The sequence below is a fragment of the Lutjanus erythropterus genome, chromosome 19, assembly GCF_056507025.1.
Source record: "Lutjanus erythropterus isolate fLutEry1 chromosome 19, fLutEry1.hap2, whole genome shotgun sequence".
NCBI classification, from domain to species: Eukaryota; Metazoa; Chordata; class Actinopteri; order Lutjaniformes; family Lutjanidae; genus Lutjanus; species Lutjanus erythropterus.
The window spans coordinates 16,635,508-16,660,241 of NC_139335.1; the positions used below are offsets into that span (position 1 = coordinate 16,635,508).

The 24,734-nt window shown below is 43.7% G+C and overlaps 1 protein-coding gene across 1 annotated transcript; it reads left to right on the forward strand.

The window, feature by feature from the left end:
• Positions 1-546: 546 nt before the first annotated feature.
• On the forward strand, positions 547-22,804 carry axin2 (axin 2 (conductin, axil)). Its single transcript, XM_084743721.1, has 11 exons — positions 547-874; positions 2,246-3,175; positions 7,333-7,464; positions 10,226-10,328; positions 12,543-12,683; positions 13,267-13,799; positions 14,164-14,340; positions 14,437-14,652; positions 14,980-15,114; positions 16,135-16,302; positions 21,129-22,804. The coding sequence occupies exons 2-11, from the start codon at positions 2,367-2,369 to the stop codon at positions 21,253-21,255; spliced, it is 2,541 nt and encodes an 846-aa protein (XP_084599847.1). The 5' UTR covers positions 547-874; positions 2,246-2,366; the 3' UTR covers positions 21,256-22,804.
• Positions 22,805-24,734: the final 1,930 nt, after the last annotated feature.

The following is a 24,734-nucleotide window of genomic DNA, read 5'->3' on the forward strand; positions in this document are numbered from 1 at the left end:
GCAGGAGGGACACATCTGTGCCTCTATCTTTTCCAAATGTTGTCTTAAGGGGATTAAAAATCATAGTTTTATTATTCTACTGGGCTATCCTCTTCTTGCTATGTGACCAAAAAATTCATATGAGGATATGAATGCGCTATTTGATACACGCCGGTGCATGCATTGTGCATCCCCAGGACTCCAACGGATTAATCTCAAAAACTATGCGGGTCTTGAAAAGAAAAGATCCCTGCGTCTTTAAAGTTTATGTAGCAACAGAGGGATTGTAGCGATAATGCTATTGGGGCGGCAGATCAGTTACTTCTGACGCTCCAAAGCCTCGGGGAGTTGGCTCAAGATTGCTTGTCTTTGATAAGGTCCTCACTATGTAGCTGCAACTTCATGATCTGGGAAAAGATAGGTAAAACGTGGCAAAAGGCTCGCAGGTCGGGAAATAAACCAACCAACCTTTAAAATATGTTTCATGCGGAGTGATTGCGACGTATCCGGGAAGCTCCGCCACTTGATTTCCTTTTTTTCCGAGACATCAAGCTGCAATTGTTTTTTATGCAGCTGTCGGGACCCGGCAGTCGGTTCCTTACTTTGAAGTGCGCTGCTCCAGCCTGTCGGCTCAGTTGGTGTTGGAGTCGCCTGCAGGAGAGACCTACCGTGCGGCATGGCAGCCTGAAACCATAGGGAGGAGAAAAGGAGGAGGGAGAAAAGCGGTATTTTTTTCCTCTCGAGTGCATTTTTCTCTCCGTAAACCGACTCAAACCTGAACGGACTGTATGTGGACGCGCTGTGGAGACGAGCACTGTGGATTATACGCGCTTTTTGTGGATAAAAAACAACAACAACTGGAGTTTAATTTGAGGAGAGAACTCGTGGATCGATGGTAAGTTACAAGAGTGTGTGCCTCCTCAAACTGGCCCCCATTGGAGTTCCCTTTGATGTGCTGTTGACTCGCCTTTGAAGTAATGTTCAGGGGAAAATGAGCCGCTTTTCTTACGTTTTAGGACCAGAAAACGCGTCGAATCGTTTCTGTATCATTCACTTCACTTTCTTTTCGATATTCGTGTGGTTTCATAGTGAAAGTTAAAGTAGGCAATCTTAAGAAGTGCTCGTTTCTTTTTGTGGAATTCCTCCCCCACAAGATCTGAGGCTTTGGTGTACTTGGGTTTGGACGTTGGAAGAGAGGTTGTTTTTTCGCCTTAAATGTAACATTAAAGAAACTTTAAAATACTCAAGACTGCATGACAATATTAAAGCGAGTGTGGCTGTAATGTACACGGTCTTGTGGAATCTAATGTTGAACAGCTGCTTATTATTCTTGAGAAGTAACACAATTTTTGAGTTGTCCGGGGCTGTTTTCCTGCCGCCTCTGACAAGTTCAACACTTGAGCAATGTTTAACACTTGAGCAATGTAACCGTGTGTGAGTGGTACACTGTGACATCTGTAATGTCGCAAGCAGCCGCTGATACATTGATGTTTCCATCTGTAACGAACAGCTCATCACCTCTGCGATAATAGAACAACAGATATCTGGATGTTTTAAGCATTTGAGCATGTTAAAGCTCAGCGAGCAGTGCAGCAGCAGCAGCAGGCAGTAACTCTATCAACTATGTTGGTCACGTTTTTCGATCTCTTCCAGTTTGTCCCACATCAGTGTCCTACAGGTACTCACGGTTAGGCTCAATTTGACGTGATTTAGCCGCTTGTGATGAGATGTACAGACGTCCAAGTGACTGCTCAGACATGAGATGATGGTAGAGAGGGACATGTGCTTGCATTCTGCAGGAGGCAGCCAGGCTTTAACCCTGACATCAGGCGTGATGGATCCGCAAGCGTTAATGAAGCCGTGTCCGTGCGTAATGCGCAGGCATTTTGAAGGATTAATGACTTATTAATGGTGTTCGGGTCATAGCCCCGCTTGACATACGTGTGATTACTACTTCTCGTGTTGTTATCGAAAAGGAGGATGGTGTAGATTCATCGCTCAGGTGGGTTTCCACTCGACAGTGCATGTGCGAAATCATTGTTAAATTCTTGTTAATTTGCGGTGGAAATCACACTCCAGGTTGAGATGTGAAGAAATGCTGTTTATGTAATGCTGCTGCAGTTTTCTCAGATTTTTTTTTTCCTGTGAACTAACCTGTCTTCTTCTGTAAAAGTCAGTGAGGGTCTGAAAAGACTCTTACTGCGTCTCTCGCCCTTTGAAGTTGGGGCGGATCTGGTTTTGATTAGATCAATACTTTGTGTTTCAGAGAGAAGACGGGCAGCCGGAGAGAAGCTCCCCCGCTGACATAAGAGAGTGAGGAGATTACAGTAGAGGCTCAGAGGAGGCGAACAACACACAGGCTCTCTTCTGCTGCTGCCTTCAGAGCCATGAGCCGGGCGCTTATGGACCATATCGCCAGTAGTTTCAGAGAAGATGCTCCTCGACCCCCGGTGCCGGGGGAGGAGGGCGAGGCGCCCTGCTACCCCGGCAAACTCGCAATGATGAAACCCCTGGAACCCCCCAAATCTGTCGTGCTCGGCTCTCCGGGCTCCTCGGCGAGGAGGAACGAGGATGGTCTTGGGGAGCCAGAGGGGAGTGCCTCCCCGGATTCACCGCTTTCCCGGTGGACGAAGTCTTTGCACTCTCTCCTCGGGGACCAGGACGGTGCTCATCTTTTTAGGACATTCCTGGAGCGAGAGAAATGTGTCGATACTTTAGACTTCTGGTTCGCCTGCAATGGCTTCAGGCAAATGGACCTCAAGGATACCAAAACGCAGAGAGTGGCCAAAGCAATTTACAAGCGCTACATCGAGAACAACAGCATTGTTGCCAAACAGCTCAAACCCGCGACTAAAACCTTCATACGGGATAATATCAAGAAGCAACACATAGACTCTGTGATGTTCGACCAGGCGCAGACCGAGATCCAGACCAACATGGAGGAGAACGCGTACCAGATGTTTCTGACCTCTGACATTTACCTCGAGTACGTGAGGACTGGGGGAGAAAACCCAAATCACGTCAACTCGAACGGGTTGGGCGACCTGAAAGTTGTCTGTGGATACCTGCCCACGCTCAACGAAGAGGAGGAGTGGAGTTGTGATTTCAAAGCCAAAGCGCTGGTTGGACTGTCGGCGAAGGCGCACAGGGCCACCGTGTCCATGAGGGCAGTGGAAGTGATGGAGGGGGGATACAGGTAAGTCTGCAACACCTTTTAAAACTGCTTTAGAGACAGAATCCATGCTGTAAGTACTAATCCACAGTATTAGAGATCACAAACTTTCATGTAAAGGAGTCACCACACCAAACCCTTAATTTGAGAAGATATAACATTTTTAGGTTTGAAGATTAAGTCTTCCTAACCTAAATTGAGGTTTAGAGAAAAAAAAGATTTATTCTGACCTTAGATCCTCTCTTAAATAGCCTCACTGTTTTATTTGGTTGCTAAAAGTTGTAAGAACTACATTTCAGTAGCCATTTCAATCACTATCTTAAAGGGATAGTTCAAATTTTATGAAGTGTTGTTGTGTGCTTATCCATGGTCCAGTGGTTCCCAAACTTTTCATGTCAAGGATGCCCAAAATGGATGCACATTAGACCACAGACACCCAATCTAAGAGGAGATTCAAAGATTTAAAAAAGTCTTCATAGTGAATCACTGATTAAACTAAAATGATTAGAAATTACCATCAATCAAAACAGTCAACCCCATCTTGTTTCTTGTTCTTTCAACTTAACAAAAAATGTGGTAAAAGTTCAAATTAGGGCTGCAACTAATGATTATTTTCACTATCGACTAATCGTTGAGCTTATGAAACGTTAGAGAATTCTGATGAATGCTTATCCCAATTTCCCAGAGCCCATAGTGACGTCTTCACATTGCTTCTTTTGTCCAACAAATGGTTCAAAAACCCAAACAGTCTTCATTTACCCTTATTCATGACAAATAAAAGCAGCAAACAATATGTTTAAGAAGCTGGAGCCAGTAAATGTATCACATTTCTCCTTGAGAAATAATAAACAACTAATCAATTATCAAAATAATAACTAATTTTCTTTCAATCGACTAATAGCTGCAGCTTTTTTTATTTTAAGTTTGTAAAAAAAAACCTGTCTGTCTGTCTGTGGTTCACTGCCTGGCTCTCTGGCCCCTTTCACCATCTCTTACAACAGCAGCAGCAGCAGCAGCAGCAGCCCTCTGCTGGCGCTCGCCTGGATTTCCGGGGCTTTGAAATAGTTGTGCAGAATGAGGGATCGTCTTCCACGGGAAAAGTTCACAGAGCACGGCTGGCTCTGGCCCCAGCCAGCAAATAATAGATGATGACATTGCTATGCTATGCCTCCTCCTGTACCATGCTGTCCTTTGGTGGACATATAAATCTATAGTAAATCTATAGATGGTAGTTTGACATGGATGTGCTGCTGTGGCTTCTTTTGGACGCTTATTATGATCCTTTTTTCCAGCTCTGCCTGTTCTTTTTTTTTTTTTTTTAAATAGAGTCAAATCAAACTGCATCCCAAACAAATCTATGCTTTGCTTGATGCATTGGTGTATATAAAACATCTGTGCCATCATTGGGGACATCTACTGATGTTGTTATTGATAAAAGTCACACAAATATCTTAAAGGAACAGTTCACCCCAAAATCAAGAGTACACATTTCCTCTTATCTGTAGTGCTATTCACCCATCTAGATTGTTTTGGTGTGAGCTGCTGAGTTTTGGAGATGCTGGCCATAGAGATGTCTGCCTTCTTTCAAATACAATGAACCTAGATGGCATTCAGCTTGTGGTGCCCAAAGAACCAAAAATACATTTGGAAAAACTCAACAATAATGCCTGTTTGCAGAAATCATGACCTTATTACTCAAGATAATCCTCAGACCTTGTTGTGAGCAGGTTCATTGGAGGAACTATTGTCTTTCTAACTAAGAATCTATGAGAATTACTTTCTTTCTACTAGAAAGAAAGTCATTCCTACAGGAAACTGCTCATAACAAGGTTTTTGGATGATCTTGACTAACGAGGTCATGATTTTGACACTTTAAGCACCACAGATTGAGTGCCATTTATATTATATCTGAGAGAAGCCAAACATCTCAACAGGCTATATCCAAAACAATCTAGTTGGATAAATTGTCCTACAGGCAAGTGGAAAAATAATTATTTTTGATTTGGGGGTGAACTGTCCCTTTAACTTTTACAATGAGTGTGACATTCTCACTTACAAACTGACAGCTACCTGCTTTGGACGGCATGGATTGACAGCTTTTGTGTGTTGGTGGTGGGGACTTTCTTACAGCGTGATGCTTGTTGCCCTGGCGCCTTTCCCTCCCCTCTCCCATCATCACCCCACAGATTCAGAACATGTGGAACCCATTTCTGCCTTTTCCGCTTCCCTCTCCTCACCTCTTCTCATCCGACTTTCTTCTTTTTTTAAAAAAACAAACCCTTGAACGGCAGCAGCTACAGTACAGAATCAACACCTCCCCTCCCACCCCAACCCCTCTCCTCACTCTCTTCTTCCCTCTTTTTTCTTGTTTTGCGTCAATTCTCCTCTGATTCCCTCCTTTGCTTTGCTGCTTTTCTCCCCCCCACCACCACCCTGCCTTCTCCACTTTTATCTTTTTTCCTTTTGAAATCTCAGGGATGGGGACTACGAGGCATGCTTTTGGAGCGAAAGTGAGGGGAAAGAGAGCGGAAAGGAAGGACAGACAGAGAGAGGGGGGGGGGGGTGCACCTCATGAAAGAAAGGGAGGGAGGAGAAAGGATAAATGAGGGGGTGAGAGAGAGGCAGGGAGGGAAGAATGCAAGGCCAGCTGTGTTAAATACCTGACTCTTTGCAAGCCCCTCTGAAGGTCAGCCTGGAGTTGGGGGCCTACAGCTTTAGTCCTGCTGGGTCTCTCCCTCCTCATGAAGACCCCCCCTTTTTTCCTCTCCCCTTTCTTTCCTTCTCTGACACACTCTCATGCTTCCGCTCTATACTGTTTTTTTCTTTTGGTCATTCCCCCCCTGTTTCTCCTCCTCCTGTACCATGGCAAGAATGCATGCACAGCGGGAGATGAATGCTGAGGAAAGAGTGAGTGTGAATGAGAGACATGGAAAGAGAGAAATTGCAGGCTGTTTAAGAAGGCATAAATGGGGGCATAAGGAGACAACCCTCGGCTTTCTTCATGCAGACCAACTTGTATTTCAGTGAAGAGGAGCTTGCTGGTCACATTCATTCATTACGCAGGGTTCACACGGGTCCTGGAAATCCTGGAAAACACTTGAATTTGAGTGCTTTCAAGGTTCGAAAAGGGTTTGGATTATAAAGTGAAGAGAAGTCCTTGAAACTGCATTATGTTGATAATTCACTTTCTCAGTGGTTTTCAAACTGGGACTCAGGGACCAACAGGGAATCTCCAGCAAACTTTAAGCACGTTTTGAAAGTTGGAACAAGGCAAGAACGTTGGCTGTTTTTGATTGCAATTTATAGTTTGATCACTGATTGACTATGAAAACTTTATTGCCTGCAAACCTAAAAATAAAATTACTCAGAGGAGATTCCTGAAGACAATCCTCTAAAATTGGAGGTCCTTGGTCTACTGTGTATTTACTGTGGGGCTCCTTGACATGAAAAGGTTTTGGAACCCCAGTACTCATTTTGTTGTGTTTTCCTTCAGCGCCCCTCTGTAGAATTATTTTAGGAAACATTATTTTGGTTGTTTATAACACAATAACGTGTGATTTAATGAAATTAAGAAGTGAAATGATCATTTTGAGCATACATACACAGTGTATATAGATGTAATTGATCGCAGGAAAAGCTTGGAAATGCAGTTTGAAAGGTTTTAAAAGTATTTGAACTTGATTTTAGAAAAGGTCAAGGAAAAGCTACTGTTTTTAATCAGATAATAACAAAGACTGAAATTAACTGACGTGTTTAATCTAGGGCTGCATCAGGAAATCTCTGTATTTGAGAGGCTGGAACCAGCATTTTATGCCATTTTTGCACAAAAACTTTAATCTTTAATTGATTAGCCAAAGAAGTTCAAAGGGCAAATGACTTGGTAGATTAACAAGCCCCACATGGCATTTTAGTTGCCCTGGGCATGTAGGCAATCCTCATTGTTGAGGCCTGAACACTAATTACAGGGTGTAGTCATTATTGGTTGTCAACAAGGTCATATTCACACTTGCTCATTTAATCACTCTAAAACCTCAGAAGCTGAAACCGGTCTTGATCTTAGATTTCAACATGAGTGAAACACACTCACCTGATTTCTCACAAAGTGTCACCCACCTGTTGGAAACTGTTTCGTAGTGTTGCATTTGCATTAATCTGATTTCTGTTGTTGTAACCTCCCCCAGATCATACAAGAGAGGAGACTCACTCACCCCCTGCCATGTGGGCTCTTTCGCTCCTGTCAGCAGCACCAATGACAGCGAGGTGTCCAGTGACGCCTTGACCGACGATGCCATGTCTGTGACTGACGGCAGCGTGTAAGTGAATATTAACCAAACATGCCAGTCCGTGTGTGTGAGAATGTGAGCACATAAGAGTGTTTCAGGAATGTGAAATGAGGTACTGTGGAAATTAAAGAAAAAAAAGATGAAGTGACTCTTTGGTTTGTTGTAGCCAAACTGGAAGAATGGTTTACTGTAGTGGAGGTACTGGTGAATTGTGACCCAGAAATATTAAGTGCACTGTTACAGAGGAGTAAAGAATTTGAGAAGCTGAGATCAGATAAGTTTGAAAATTATTTTCCCTAAAATTTATTCAAAACGATGAACCAATTAGCAAGATAGTTGCTGGTTAATCTTTTGAATCGATTAATTGACAGTTTGTTGCAGCTCTAAATTCGGACCAGCAGTTGGCATTTTTGCTTACTAACTGATGTCTTAAATGACTGGTCAATTATCCAATTATCCTACTGCTTATGGATTGATGTGTCAAGGAATTGGCTAATCGTTTAGTGTTCTGTCTCCGTCCACATGTGGGTTATGCTTATCTGCGTACGTGCCTTGGGCCTCGTTCCTCTGAAGGATTACTTGGCGTCATCACGTGTCTCTCTATGAAGTCAGTGCATGGTCCACAGCTCAAGGCCAAGAGCACTCGGGTCAGCTGGATTTTGGACAGAAAGCAGAAAAATCTTGGTACAAGTTCTTCTTTACCTCATCTCACATGGGAGTGGTGAAGGCCTACATGGATGATGTCACTGGAGCAGCGAGGTTTACCATGACCAAGCTAAAGATACTTACAGACTGACGTTCAGTGCAACCAGTGGGCTGGGTTGCATATAATACTGCAGCTATAAAGAGTTTTTTTACAACAGGGAGTCCTCTGCTCTGGCATATCTCTAGACAGCCCTGCTTCAAAGAGACCGGGGCCCATATAGTTCTATTCTGCTGTACTTTGCCCAGTGCAGTGACAAAGCCCTGGACACAGGGACACAACCCCCCCCCCCGCCTTCAATTCCTGCCCGCTCTGGCCTTGATCAGAATATCTGCCTCTCTTTAGGTCAGTTGAAAGGACCCATAAACATTTGAATCTCATTTACAGATAAAGAAAAGAATAGAAAAGGGAAAAAGCAACGGGGGAGGAGGCGGTTGGGTGGGAAGAGAAAGAGAGTGGTGGAGGGGGGATTTTTGCTTATATCTTATTTATGGATTTGCTTGGACGCTGGGGAATGCAGCTGCGCAGACTTCAAACATTACCTTATCTTACAAACCAGCCTTTTGATGTGCGGAGATCAGAGGCTGGCTGCGGCAGCGCTTGCCAAATGAAGATTGGGGAGGGGGGGGCGGGTTTCTTATGCGCATGACTGTGGCATTTCAAAGCAAAAGTGGAAAAGTGCTCCTCAGTTAGGCTAGGTCACCAGGAAACTGCTGTTTAGCATGGAGAAAAGACACTGTTTTACACTGTCAAGTGCTTCAGTTTGAAGCTTGAGCTTTGCTGTTTGTTGTTTGATTTCATTTTTTAAGCCAGTCAGCCGTTCAGTCCCTCAGATAGATTTAACCAGGTTAGCTGCACCCTTGGGTCCTGTCCTGCAGTAACTCTTTGAATAAGGATAATGAGTAGCTAATGCTAACAGTGTCCTCAGCTCAACATAAAAGTCAGTAGGGGAATGCTAATGCTGACACTACTTCTGGCCAGTAGAGCAGAGCGAGCGCACAGTGACTGCAGAGTGTGTGTGTGTGTGTGTGTGTGTGTGAAGTGTGTGTAGTGTTGAAAGGAAATGGCCAGCAGGGTTCCCAGTGCTGCGCTGGAGCCAGAGCAGAAAATGAGTATCATTTCTAGGGCAAACAAAACCTCTTACCACCTCAGTCAGAACCATGTAACCTGGCCTGCTCCGATACACAAAGAATGCCAGAAATGTTGCATGATTTACCTCTGAGTATCTTTTGTTAGTGCTTAATACATCTCCTGATTTGGTATTATGATACTTGGGTGTGGATTTGATATATATTGCATTTTTTGTTTGCTTTTTTTTAAAACTGTAGACCACAGGAAAAGTTGTTCACTTCACTTCAGTCTCTCACTTCGAGAGTTTCCAAAAGCAATGGATTTGAAGTAAACTTGAATGAATAGAGCCCCTGAAAACCACACACAACACGATGTGATGTGAATTAAAATTCTTCCCAGATGAAATTGAACTTGAAAACTGTCCTTTCAAAACCCAAGACTTGACTGCGTATAAAAGTGGTTAATATCATCTAAATTGGAATTAATACAAAATCTGTACTTTTTGAAGTAAAATGCTACATTTAGCTGGTTCTGCTCATCAAGTAGTGAACAATAAATAGACTAGGAAATATAAATACATGTAATGTCTCTTTCAAGTAATAGCTGTATTCAGAGTTTGAGTTTTGACCCTTTGAGGTTGCTGTTGCTGTTTGTTTCCACCGATCAGAGGAAATACATGTATGAAAGTCTGAGCTCACATGTCATTTTATGTTAAGCATGTGAAGCAAAATGCAGCCGTTTGTCAAGACAATATTACTGCCATCACAACACTAACATACCAAGTGGTAATTAACTAAACAAATCTCCATACTGCTCGATCTTCTTCATCTTTTATGACCTCATATTAAGGATGAAAAACAAAATGGATTGGAGAATTAATAAATTAGATTTATTCTTGTCTGAGCTGCGATTGATCTACCCAGTTGGCTAACAAGCTCCTTCCTGAATGGCTGTTTGGCCTTAAATGATTTATCTGATTAGGCAATTGACCTTTGTGATCTCTCTGTACACCCCCAGAGATGGCATCCCTCCCTATAAACTGGGCTCTAAGAAGCATCTACAGAGAGAGATGCAGCGCAACATGAGGATGAACAGCCAAGTCTCTCTGCCTGCTTTCCCTGTAAGTACACAAACACACACACACACACACACACACACACACACACACACACACACACACACACACACACACACATACACACACAAACACACACGTTCAGAAGTCTTTTTGAACCTGGGTCCCACAGTGTAATTTCCATACCACCCTCTGTTCCGGGTCTCTCTTGGTTCTATGAATAGTACCGCACAAACTGTATTCGGCATTCTCAATTCAACAACACCAGCAAAGATCTGAAGAGTAACGTCAAAGATCCAGCCTCCCACTCACACACACATACACTCGCATAAGCGCACATACACACATACAAACACGAGCCCCCTCGCTACCTTTGGTGTCACCTACACCCCCATTAGGGTTCCTTGAAGTCTGCGGGAGACGGGGAGGTCTCTAAGCTGTTTATCGCCGCAGCGCTCGGAACACACCAGGGTTTTTCTTCCCTACCGATGCTGTAAATATGGAGAATAGGGGAAAGATGAGGAAGATCTCTGCCGCTTTATCCCGAGGGCTCTGAAATCAGCCCCGGTTCCCTCAACAAAAACACAAAGATACTCAGACACATTCACACGCACATGCACGCACACGCAGCGCTTTGATCCAAGGATGAATGGAGCAAACACACAGGGAAGTGACAACTTCCAACAGAGCTGGCCCCCTTTTTTTTTTTCCACAGCACCCCCCCACACACATATGTATACACACACATACTCTCAGCCAGCCCCCCTTCCTAAACTGAGGGATCTTAGGAAGAGTTTGAGCGTGTCATGTGAGCTCTCATTGGGTCAGAGGGGAGTTTGTAGCGTAAGGCTTTGGAGAGGCTAACTCCAGGTTGAGAGAAGAGCAGGAAACCGAGGCAGGGAACATCTTGCAGAAGTAGCAGCAACAGAAGCAGCTTGTTAAAGGAGAAAACTGTAATATATTTGCTGTGATTTATCATAAAATCACCATGATATGTCATTAGAGAGTAAGGAAACATGTTAAGTTGGTATACTTACTTCTCTGATAACAACACTACAGCGGCAATGACCTCCAAATTTGCTGATTGGGTTTAGTGTCTGGGGGTGGACGATTCACCTCAACCATACACCGTATATCAAATAGAGATTCAAACTATTTAACATTCAGTCTATGCTCCAAGTCACTGTTTGGACTGCAGTACTCATTTTTGGATGCGGCATGGCTACATATTGCTCCTATAAAATAAACTTGATGCGACCTCCTTTTTTTCCAACATTATGAGACATGCAGCAAGTGTTACTTGTATAATGAAAAGATCCACAGATTGGTTCTGCCACTCTTCTCTCGCTGTCCCCCTTTTTGCTTTATTTTCGCTTTTATTCTTGTTTTTGTTTCCCGTCTGATTTTTGGCAATGGCTGCCATTCCCATGGTGCACCAGCCCTAGGCTCCATCAGACAGCGCCTCTTTTTCTCACTCTTTTCTCCCCTTCATCCCTACTACAAAGGGATGGGAGAAACAAAAAAGAAGAATAAAAATCAAGAAAGCCCCAGCGCAAAAATGCTAATAATTTAAGATGTGTGTGTGTGCGCACACACATTCTCATACTGTCACTATACTGTACCTCAAAGGTGCCCAGTGTGTGACAAGGGCGGAATAAATTACCTCAACCTGCCTGATCCTTTTTTGGCACCTTTATCTCTTTCCTCCAATTCTTCCCTCTCTTCATTTTCTCTTTCTCTGCCCTCCTGCAAGCACACATCTCTGCATCTCAACTTCTCCCCATTTTTTTTAATCCCTCATCCTTTCCTCCCTGGAGTTCTCTTCCACCCCCTGTCGATATGTGGCTTTTATTCCAAGATGTAAAGCCACTGCTTCCCATCTATCTATCCCTCCATCCCTCCCTCCACCATCCTATTCTCCCCCCACTGAGTGTTTGATATTTGACGAGGAAGCCTTTGAAGTGAGCTGCCTTTAAAGAGGCCTGCTGATGATGACAGAGGGAACCAGCCGAGGCCTGGCCCAGCGTGACCGTACACTAGGCCCGCCACCCCTTGAAACAACCCTGTAGCCCTGGGTGCCTCTGAGAGTGTCCTGATCAGTCCCACCAGTGGCAGAGCGGGCGCTGGTGGAGAACAATGCATACATGTAGACAGATGAGGGCAGAGGAGCAGTGTGGATGTCTTTTGTAGAAGTTGGCAAGGGCAGGGGCTCGGTCATGGAGGGATGACGACAGCTAATGTGTCTCTTTCTCCCCAAAGCGTACTCGCCGTCCTCCCAAGGAGATGGTCCCGATGGAGCCAGCAGAGTTTGCAGCCCAGCTCATTTCCCGCCTGGAGAGCCTGAAGAGAAAGCAGGACACCATCAACTCTCTGGAGGAGAGGCTGCAACAGATTCAGGAGGTTTGTCTCAGATTGATTTTTACTTGGAAAGTCAATTAGGGGTCTCACAATACACTGGTATTGACAATAACACAGTTCAACCCAAAACCAATTTCCAATCATTTCCTCTTACCTTTAGTGCTGTTTATCCATCACGGTAGTTTTGGTGTGAGTTGCAGAGTTTTGGAGATATTGGTTGCACAGATGTCTGTTTCTCTCCAATATAATGGAACTAGATGGTGCTCTGCATGTGGTGCTCAAAGTGCCAAAAAATACATTTGAAAAATTCAACACCATTGCCTCTCTCCAGAAATCATGACACAGTTATTCAAGATATCCACAGACCTTGTTGTGAGCAGTTTATGTAAGAATTACTTTCTTTCTACTCTATAATACAGGGCTCAATAATAAGGAATGCCCACTTGCCCTTACACAAAAGCATCCTCTCAAATGTAGCTTTTATTTGAGTATTAGTTATTAGTTATCATGAATTCTTTTGGCCATGATAGTTATGAAGTGAAAATCTAATATCGTGACAGTCCTGAAGTCAGTCATAAAGTGTGTTTATTTCTCCAATTGATGACTTTGTCTGCTTTGTTACCAGGAAGAGGAAAGAGAAGACACAGAGATCATGGCAAGTGCTCCCCAGCTCTCTCCACACCCCTTGACCCTCCTCCCTGGCTCGTCTGACGAGGACCCCCAGGCGATTCTGGATGATCACCTCTCCCGTGTCCTGAAGACACCGGGCTGTCAGTCCCCAGCCATCATCCGTCACTCACCTCGCTCCAGCTCCCCAGAGCACAAGCCCTTCATGCGGGCAGGCTTCGGGATCAAGGCCCTGGTAAGGACCGGGCCCTCTAGTTCTTCTGTCTCCAGTCCCGACCAAGGAGCTATCACTCTGGCCTTGGGCCCCAGCAGGCCCCTCGTAAGCAGGCAGAGCACTAAACACATCCACCACCACTACATCCACCATCATGCCAGTCCCAAGACAAAGGAGCAGATTGAGAGGGAGGCAGCCCTCAGGGTGCACGGCCTGTGCTCCAGCAGCGGCGAGTGCCAGCCCTGCCAGCCTTACCAGCGCAGCCGCAGCCTGGGAAGAGAGATGTGTGGGGCCATCGCAGCGGACAGCAGCATGGGGTCAGTTCCAAGTGCTTTACATCAGGGCTGGGGAATATATCAATACTATATTGATACGGTGATGTGAGACAAGACATTGTCTTGGTGCGGCCCTATGTTAAACATGGCAGTTAACTTAAGTCTTAGTTATTATTTGTACAGGGACAAGTAAAAACTGACTTTAGGCAAGTAGCGGGCAAGTGGAAAAAAAAATCTTAACACTGAGTCTTGTATTGAGATATATATTGTATATTGCAGCATAGCAAAATTGAAATATTATTCATAAATGATGTTGCTATATTGCTATTCATAACCTGTTTGTTTTCTGCTGTCTCGTGCTGATTGTATAAAAACAACACTAATTATCTCTGTCTCTTCTTTGCAGGCGATCCAGCTCTCTGTCCAGGCGTGTGTGTCGTTCAGGGGCCGAGGACGGAGTAGCAGACAGGTGTATGGAGGACTGTGGGCCCATACAGCTGCCCAGCGATACAACAGACCCCACCCAGAATGTGTTGCAGTGGATCCTGGAAAGTAAACGGCAAGGCAGGCACAAGTCTCACAGGTAGCAGCAGTTCAGAAGAGTCCAAAATGTCCTACTTTTTGTCCCACTGTTGCATGTTGTTAATGTACGTTGTTTTGTTTTCTTTCTACTTCGCAGTAACCAGAGCACCAAGAAATCCTTTGGAGGCTCCTCTGCCCAGACGCACACGTGGGGTGGCGGTGGAAGCTGTGGCCACCTACGCAGCCACCAGCCAGCCCAGCCATTTATCCAGGACCCCGCCATGCCTCCCCTGCCCCCTCCCAACACTCTGGCCCAGCTGGAGGAGGCCTGCCGTAGACTGGAGGAGGTCTCCACGAAGACCACCAAGCAAAGGTACACACAAACTTGAGATATCTTGTGATCAAGTGATTGTGCATATAAAAGTAGTAAATAAAACACTTTTTGATCTTAAAGCTAATTTTAACATATTAATGGGAAATCCCATTATGTGTTAGCGTCAAGCTAACAGAATGAGCTTTAGTGAATTATATAAAGAAAAAGATCAACTGAGGAATCATGAAAAGAAAATTAACCACGATGATTAAGAGAATTTCTTATTTTCTTCCACCCCTATTAATCCCTAATATTGATGTCACTGAAGGACACCTCAGTGTGAATTATTGAGCCAAGTAATAAACGTTCTGTCATGTGTCTTCCCAGGCATTCAGTGTCCAGTGTCCAGCAAGAAAAGAGCCACCCAGTGCCTGTCCAGGTTGAGGGCGCCATCCCTCCATCTCTAGCCAATCCCAGCCCGGCTGGCCTCCTCACAACCAGCCCTGGTCTCCAATCAGAAGAGTACGATGCCTCTAGCGTCCCGCCCTCCCTCTCCTCTCCTCCTCTCTGCTCCTCTTCCTCCTCCTCTCAGCCATAGCCTCCACCTTGCAGTGTACTTCTACCCTTTTAACTCTTCCTACTTTGACACTTGCACTGCTCACTGCACACGTAGGGAGACAGATGAGTCACAGGGTTCCTATGCAGCATTGAATTTGACTTTGATCTTGACAGGTAGAGAAAGATTAAGAGAGAGTTGGAAAGATATTTGTGTTTCCAGACTATTGCCAGTATTCTGTTCTTTAAAATGTAAAGTTCAAGAGAGCCAGAAAATACAAGAGGAACAATAATATAGTATTCAAGGGAAGATAATATGAGTATAGTTAAAGAGAAAAAATGAGCAAAAGTCTGGAAAAATGATGTAGGAACCCTGGAGTAGTCATGTGCAAACCTACACAAATCATACTTGTATGTACACACACCCACATACATACAGTTGCTGAAAAGAGAAGGTGACCCCCTTTGCAGAGCTTATTTTAAGCTTTGCACACATATGCCTGCCTCTGTTTGCATGAATCTTGTGTATTTGTGCTGTGTGTGGGGAGTGTGTGTAGTCACTGCACCACCTGACTGAGACATCCCTTTCATATATATGTATCATTTTTATTGGCTGTCCTTCAGTGAGCTGGCAGTCGGCTGGGGCGAGCAGAGCTTAGCAAAGAGAGAGCTCCTCTGAAGTGGGCCTACAAAGCCTTGGACATAGCTGAAGGGGAATTTATAATACTGTGCCCCTTCTCCATGCACACACAACACACACAAGTGCACACTTACTGATGGCACTGGGTCACTCACTAGTGAATTCTCCAGTCAGGGTGCTGTAACTGTATTTCTGGTCTAGCAGTGTCTTCTGCTGAAAGTAGTAGATTGTTGGTCGGAGCCCCTTACAAGCCTTGCTCCGTTTCTGATTGTACTTTTTGACTGTTAACTATCATAGGAGTGTTCACTCTTTCTAATGCACCCTTTTCTTTCCTTGCTTTCTTTCAGGATGAAGGAGTGTAAAAAGGGCGCTGGAAGTCACGGGGTTTGCAGTGGTGAGACAGTGGTGACGTATTTCTTCTGTGGTGAAGAGATCCCCTACAGGAGGACCATGAAGAGCCACAGTCTCACCCTGGGACACTTCAAGGAGCAGCTCCGCAAGAAGGGCAACTACAGGTGTGTGCAGATTCCGATACACAGAGATGTGGGTTAAAGTTTTACAAGAGTGACTTCACTGACATCATGTGAACTTTTAGTGGTGCCTCTGTGATATTGTGCAGCAATAAAAAAAAAAATCAGTTCAGTGGCCTTGATGTAAAACAGTTTGAGAACATAAAATGAAATTGTAGATTGTTGCCTGTTGGCATGTCAACTACAGATATTGGACAGGTTGTTTCAAGAAATAAAACTTGAAGTGGGAATCACACAGACAAGAAGTGGAGGAATTGGCAGACCCCATGTCTGACCCACACGCCAGTCTGACGCGTTTCTCACTCATTTCACCTAACAGAAACACTTTAATTTTTATCAGAGCAGTACTCACACATATCAATATATTGCACAGAAAGTCCAACGTCACGTCATCAAATTGATTCTTTTGTCCAACAAATGGTCCAAAACCCAAAGACTCTTCCTTTACTATCATAAATGACAGAGCAGCAAATCCTTACATTTATGAAGCAACAACCAGCAAATGTTTGACATTTAGCTTGAAAGATGACTGAAACGACTAAATGATTATCAAAATAGTTGGAATTCTACGGGCAATGAAACAGTTCAGTTCCTTGTCCTTAATATAAGTGTTTGAGACAAAAAAAATGGAATTACTTGGTCTACAGGTTGCAATCTGAGCATGCAACTGTAAATGGTGAAAGTGCACTGTAAAACTACACTTTTATAAAGTGGCAATCACATGAGCAGGTTGTGGAGGAAGTGGAAGAGGAGTAATTTTCACTGTCTTCAGTGGGATGGCAGCTGTATGGCTGAATTTGAAATCTGCAATCATGAGCATAATCTGACATTTAAAACATCGTGAGCAATTAAAATTGGCACGATCTAACCGGCCAGAGTTAAATGTAACCACAAACTGAAACGAGAACTTGTTGAGCAGCTACACTGTCTAGTGTTAAATTTTTTTGATTTATGCTCAGAGCCTCTGTGACCTCATATTTTCTTCACATTTATTAGTGCTTTATCCATGTCTGTGTAGAGCACTGTTATCAATGTTTGTTTTTGTGTGTGTGCAGTCAGATTCAGGCCTCTCGTGTGTGTATGTGTGTTGAGGGGGGTGCAATGAAAAGGAAAGGACAAGAGCGAGGGAGGGTGGGTGGTGCGGGGGTTAGTGGAAGAGTTTGAACTGCAGCGATTTGGGTCCCATCTGGTATTGATTTCCATGCTAAGGCACACTTAATACACATGGCTTTGAAGCCCCGGCCCCTTTCATTTCAACCAACAAAGACTCACACAAATGGCCAGCGTGCAAATTCTTCACTGATGCTATCAGGGGCTCGGCTTTTTCCTGCCCTGGTGTGTGTGTACATGTGTGCACACATGAATGCGTTTGTGTTGAACACGCACAATGTTTACACATGTTGTAATCATTTTATGGATATTTTTGAAAGGCAGATTGTTAAATGCCAGATTCGCTTGTTTGCTGTACTTCAGGGCCCCGACTGAGGCCACGCAGCTTCGATGTGTGTTTGCGGAGAGAGATTTTACTTTGATTGCTCCGTTTCCAGTGGGCATTAAAGGGAAAAGATCAAACATTTATTGTTTAGGCTGCCACGGTCTCCAGGATAAGCATGGGCTGGGTATTGTGTATAATAATTACAGGTATCAAACTGTTTCTGGAGGAAAAAAAAGCAAAAGAACTGATAAAAGCATCCTCCTGTCCAGATGTGTGCAGCATTTTTGGATCAACAAATGTGACAAGCACTTAACTCCCAGTCCTCCACATCTGTCTGTCCTGCCCCCTCCTCTTCTTCTTCTTCTTTTCTCTCTGGCTCGCTGTCTCAGTTCCTGTGTCATACCATCCACATTTTTGGAAAGAGAGCTGCGCGGTGCTTTAATAGCAGCCAGAGAATGTGTGGAGTTGGGTCATTTCAACATGGCAGCGGTTCAACAAAGAACAGTACTGCTGGGCCCTGCCAGACGATATTGGTGCCAGATGTCAGTGCAAATGGAGAGAGTGTGTGTGTGTGTGTGTGTGTGTGTGTGTGTGTGTGTGTGTGTGTGTGTGTGTGTGTGTGTGTGTGTGTGTGTGTGTGTGTGTGTGTGTGTGTGTGTGTGTGTGTGTAAGAGAGAGAGAGAGAGAGAGAGAGTGAGTGAGAGAGAGAGAGATGTGGAGAAGAGGGGGGGAAACAGATCTAGCCACATAAAACATGTTCCAGTGGAAATTCAGGCTCTCTGTCTCTGTCTGTCTCTCTCAGCAAAAAAGATCATGGCTCTTTGAAGATTTTTTTTTTTTTTTTTTTTAAACAGTGGGACGGCTCAGCTTTTTCTTTTTTTCATGTCATTCCTTCTCCAGTTAGGATACAATTATTAGACATGTCTCATCCACTTTCATGACCTCTTATTTATCTACTTTGTCGTACTCATTAACAGTAGAGACACTCTGGTATTTCAAAGAGGGGTGGAATGGTACACAAATTCCCATGGTTCGGTGTGTAGCTTTGTTTTGGGGTTTGGTACATTTTCAGTCCAGTAGATATTGTGTTTTCGATTCTCTCAACTTTTTTTTTTTTTTTTTTGGCTTTTCGCCTTTATTTTTGATAGTGACAGCTGAAGATATGAGAGGAGAGAAGGTAGAGGGAGAGAGAGGGGATGACACGCAGCACATGGGCAGCAGGCGGGAGTTGAACTGGCGGCTGCTGCAGAGGACTAACAACCTCAGTACATGGGGTGCACGCTCAACCAACTGAGCTATAGGGGCCCCAAAAAAGTCACCTTTTTGAATTCAGATTTTATGCATATGGTGGTTCTGTATAGTATGACAGTTTTCCTTAAAAAGAAAAATAGCAATATATCATCTTGCTTACTATATCAGGATGTATTGAATAGTAACCCCGTATTGTTATGTGTATTTTATAGCTAAGTCCTTGCTAATACTATATCTGATATGCAACAACTGTTGCACTGCCAAACCTTGAGGTAAATTTGAAAATCTCAATGTGACATAAGAAATGAGATAAGTTAATGTGACAGATCATCAAATATGGTGCGACACCTGTTAAACACTCAGATAAATGAAGATTGCGGTAAACTTTCAATAGTTTCGTTTTATTAGTTCTGCGTACTCAAAATATTTATGGTCAAATAATATGGTCAAACTTATAAAATTGAAACTTTTAATTTATTTTATTTATTTTGTCATGGCTTCTTGAGGTCCACCTGCAGACCACAGCCCACATCATCGCCTTGGAAATCACTGAAATAGATTATTTTGACAGTTTGATTCACAAAGCATACAGAGGGAATTGCCTACTGATCCGATGTGCCTGTACTGAACAGTTCAGGACGGATACACGTACTGCTCTGCACATGATCTCAAATGTTGCTGCTTTTTATAACTGGCCGCCCTCATGCTGATTAGCGCATGTGCACAGGGGCATCTTTGCTAGGCCTTGATTTTTTTTTTTTTTAAAGACTTAAGCTCGGGCTTTAAAAGTTTTGCATGTTCTACTTTGTCAGCCTCCTGTCTCATTAAAAACAAAATGCTCACAAACATACCCGCATTCCAGTCACCCCACACATGGAGCAAACCAAGGCATTTTTCCATTACATAGTTAATGAGTGAATTCTGAGACACCCCCCCTCCCCAAAAACCAATCCACCCCTGCTGGTTTCTCTTCCTCTAAAACGAGGGTGGGGGGGTTGCATCATTAATGGCCCAGTGAAGTCATGGCTGACAAGAAGCCCCTCCTTAGATTTTTATGTTTTCACACACATACACACATAGAAAGTTGTCAGTCTGCTGCCCTTCCTATAGCGCTCAGCAAGAGCTTGTGCTATCAACAGGGGTAAGGAAGGACATGGTGTACTTGCTCTTTCTCCTCCTACACTTTGTTCTTTTCTTTGTCCCTGTAATAATGAAACCGGGGATGAGGAGCGAGTGGAAGCCCGTGCACGTGTGTCTTCAAGCGGGTGTGTAGGAGTCGGGGTGGGGGTAATGACAGGCAGACTTGCAGGCACCCAAAATTTCAGCCTTTGTCAAAGGACCCCTTCATTTGCACGCTGGCCTAATTGGCCCCTGTTAGCCGGGGCAAAACTCACAACAACGTGATGGAGAAAAAGGAAAAGGGAGAAGTAAAAGAGCGGAGGAACGGAGGGAGGGATGAAGAGGGCGAGCCGCTTATTTTAGACCAAGACGTTTGAGCAGCAGGTTCCACCCCACCCTGAGAAGCCGAAGTCTGTAGGCTCAGCAGGCTTGGCTGATTGTGTACTGAGTGGCTTTTCATGGATGGCGGAAATGAGGCTTGATGTTTAAAAAGGTTGAACAAAGGGGTGGCAACAAGCTGTTTGACTTTTAGGGTCTTTCTTTTGCCTTTTTATAGATTTATACACCCTTTTTGGGCTGACATCATGATTACATCACAGTGTTAGCTGGAGGCAAAATGAAGGAAAAAGTGGAGGCAAACACAGAGTAGGAGGCTACATAACCAAGCTAAAATGTCAGAGAAAAACAAAGACAACTATGGTTAAACGTGATAAGACAAAAGCCAAAATAAACAAAATGAACTCACAAAATGTCAAGAATTTAAATTTTCTCACGTACATATTCAGAAAAAACTCAGCTGTTGTTAAGAAACAAGCCAGCAAAATTTGTTAGCAACATGTTTTGGGAATTGCTTTGCCTCCACCTAAGCTCCGCCCACAAAATATCAGAATGTTTACCAACAGAAAGGTGGTCTGAAACCCTTGATGTATCTTGAATCATGCTTGTTGTGTGTGGGGGAAAAATACTTCTTTGGGTGTTAACTCTCTCTTCCGTCTCTCTGTTGCAGGTACTACTTCAAGAAGGCCAGTGATGAGTTCGAGTGCGGCGCGGTGTTTGAGGAGGTGTCCGACGACAGCTCCTTGCTGCCCACCTATGATGGCAAGATCCTGGGCAAGGTGGAGAGGATGGAGTGAGGACTTGGCTCGTGTTGTGGATTTACACTCCAACAGACGCTTCACACCTCCATGGATGTACTCCTTCATGTTTTCACACTTACACTCAAAGTATGTGTCTTTTAAGCTAAGACTGTCGGACTGGAGATGTTGAAGGAATGTTGACGAGGACTGGGCAGGCGGACAGGATGGAATAAAGGAAGGAGGACAAGTTATCGCTCTTACAGGACTATCAGCCCGCCTTGAAGTGAAGAAAATAAAGGATAGTCTGTCGCTGGACTGAAACATCTCCGTGTTTCCAGAAGAGAAAACTCTAAAGACTCTAGGTGAATGACCACTCCTCAAAGAAGCGGGGCGGTGGGTTCAAATCTGAGACTGACGGCCCACCTGACCCCGCCTGTGCTAGCGTCTGCCCACGGGCACTCGCTAGCATGCCGCTAATATGTATATGCAGATATACATGTACATTGCATTGTATTGTGATGCTCGTATTGCTGTGTTAAGATTTCTATTGCTATTTATTGGAAATATGCCTGCCCCAACCCTATTATTCTTCCATGGACAAGCTGCTTGGAGTTGGAGAAACTTCTCCAATTTTCCACATCCGTGATTTTTTTTTTTTTTCTTTTTTTTTTCTCCCCCCCGTCTGAGAATCAGTTCTCAAGCAAAGGAAATGGGTTTTATTCATTTTCTGCCCCTCATATTGAACTGTAAACTTCAAAAATACCTCTTCAAAAACTTCACTCCTGTTCCTGGAGATTTAGTGGGACATCTCTGATCTCTTGGCTGGAGAGCTTACTGCTGAAGCTTTGAGAATGGCTCTCTATCACTTAAAAAGTTTGATAATATATTTACTACTGCAGTGCTATTTGTGGCTGTGTCCCCATCTGCTCTGAAGGGCCCTGAGTGTACTATGAAAAAAGGAACAAAAATGCTATTAATGTTTAATTCCCTACTCTGGGACTGTGCCCAGCTAGCCTTGATCTGTCGCGTCTTAGTGCCTTTGTTTCAGTGGCGCAGGCATCGCACAAATAGCCTACGTATTTACTAAGAGGAAACTGCCCTGAACAGGTCCCCAAAATGTGTTTACACCAATATTAATATTTACCAACAAAAAGCTCTATAATGTGCCCCCAATGTGCTTACCCATGTGATTGTGTGACTGAGTTGCTTTGAGTAGGGTTACTCTGTGTGTATTTGAAGCCTGCACTATGAGCTGCAGATGATAATGATGGTGATGATATATACACTATGTCCATAGTGTTTTAATTGAGTACAGTAGCTGTGCCTACATGGATTCTAGCCGTGTTTTACCCAGTTTTCAGGGTCCTATTACTCCCTTGGTTTTTACAAGGGGACTTATGTTGAAAAGATATTTTTATGCCTTTTAGTATCCGTTTCATCATGTTTATGTTTTATAATATTTTTCATGGCTTCCTTGGCTCCACTTGTAAACTGTAAATTATGCGTTCTATAGAGCTCAGTTGAAAAGATGCCTCGGTACTTTAATTATTGTAATTATGAAGAGATGTAGCCTTTATTAAAATGTTCTATTTTTCAAATTAGCAAATGGCTTCCTATGGTTTTGTTTCTGTGTGTGCTGTCATGGGGTCTTCTATGGATTTTCCTACCTCTAATTGGGATGTTGGGATGGTGATGTGTGCCTGTCTGTGTGTGTGTGTGTAGAACAAACTTCACCACACACACACACCCCGCTGTGGAGAGTGCAACTCGTTGGATCCGGTGAGAAATCTCTGCCAGATTTGCATCCATTATCAGCTCTTAATTTACTCCCTGTTGGAAATTAAAACATGCAGCATTAATTTGGCCACCAGAGCCGCTGCGTGTTTAGTCTAAGAAGGAGAGGGAGAGTAACTAAGTGTGTGTTAATGAGACATTTGGCAAATTCAAGCCATAAGTACATTTCACTCATTTGTGTACATAGTTAACCGTTTCATGAACAGTTTGAGCATAATGTGGTCTTTAGCTCAGACTCATTGAGGGTCCCAGGTGATAACTCACAGGCTGCTGCATGATTGTAAGTCACAGGTTCAGACCATCAAGGAGGCTGAGGACTAAAATATTTGAAGATTATATCTGTCTTTAAAGGATAGGCTCACAATTTTTCAAGTCTATCTTAAGTAAATAGTACTGATGCCCATATGAACCTTGAAACAGTTTTGCCATTAAGACCCCTGTGTTTTTATGTAGGTGATGGATAAAACCAACAGCCCTTATTCTGTGCAAAAATAAAATCAGTTAGACCAGCTGCCCCCTAACTTAACTGCAGCTGCCCTTATGAAGTCTGTACTATTACATGAAGGATGGATACTATTGGGACTTAAATTTAGTTATAACAGTACACCTTGAACTTTGACCCTCTTGCTCATACGTCCATCACAGTCTGTTGTGCAGAATTGGGGTAAAAAGAAAAAGTATGCAAAACATATGTTGTACTTATCCTTGAATGCGCTGCCATCTGTCATTGTGACTTCTGTCATCTGTCTGTACAGTCTGCGGTTCAGGCAATGTGACACATCTTCCACTGTGCAGACAACTGTCGGTCAGAATAACCAGAAAAGCGTGAGCGTTTCCATACTGCAAAATGCAACCAGATGCAGTTGACTTCCTGTTATTGTTGCCAAACCGCATATGATAATCTTTTTCTGGTGTTCTGAATAACATGTTAATGAGGAACACACCTTTACGTTGAAAGCACATTAGGAAGGTGTCTTTAAATTTGCATAAATGTTCATATGGGCAACCGTTTCAACAAAGCCCAGCTTTACACTTTAATATTAATCACACATTATAACATTAATTCTACACAGCTTTTGTCAAGCTTTTCCTCAGTATCAGCTGGGACCTGCACTTGTGTAAGATGTTAAGAAAGCTAAGATCATAGTGAGCACCAGGCTGCCTACATGGTACCTTATTTAATTTAAATATGTAATAGCTTATAGCTTCACACACATACACACTGGTATCTTCACACACATTTTGCCACACCACGTTCTTCTGCCACCCACTCTCCTTTTAAGTTTTCATTGGCTAACAGTGTTGCTTATGCTGCCTTTCATATTGAAAGGGCATCATGATATTGTTAAAATACCATTTTCAGCCCTTTCATCAGCAAAGGTCAGTGCATACACTTGAAGGCCATCCTTTGGACTCTTTAGAACTAAGAGGCTCTCACTCAGCGGCGCTCCACTGTCAGAAGGCCCTGTGAACCCATCTTTGTATGGAGGGCTATTTTAGATGGGGTCATCTTTTTGAAGAGTGCACCAGGTTAGGTAGACTCTAGACTGCTATTCAGACATGCAGGTGCTTTTTTTGGGTGGGTATTAAGATTTTTGAAGGTTGCTAAAAGTGCTCTGACAAAAAGGAGTTTATTTGTGTATATTCGTATGACTTAAATCTTTTGATAAGGTCACAGGAGAACATTATCTGGCTGGTACCTTTGTAGCTTTTCAGCAATGCTGGTGGACTCAGGAGGGCAA

Bases quoted from the DNA above. Each gene is read 5' to 3' on its own strand.
- axin2 (XM_084743721.1), top strand. From the start codon at position 2,367: ATGAGCCGGGCGCTTATGGACCATATCGCCAGTAGTTTCAGAGAAGAT. The intron at 12,684-13,266 runs GTTTGTCTCAGA...CTTTGTTACCAG, and splicing joins GGCTGCAACAGATTCAGGAG to GAAGAGGAAAGAGAAGACAC. The intron at 13,800-14,163 runs GTCAGTTCCAAG...TCTTCTTTGCAG, and splicing joins GCAGCGGACAGCAGCATGGG to GCGATCCAGCTCTCTGTCCA.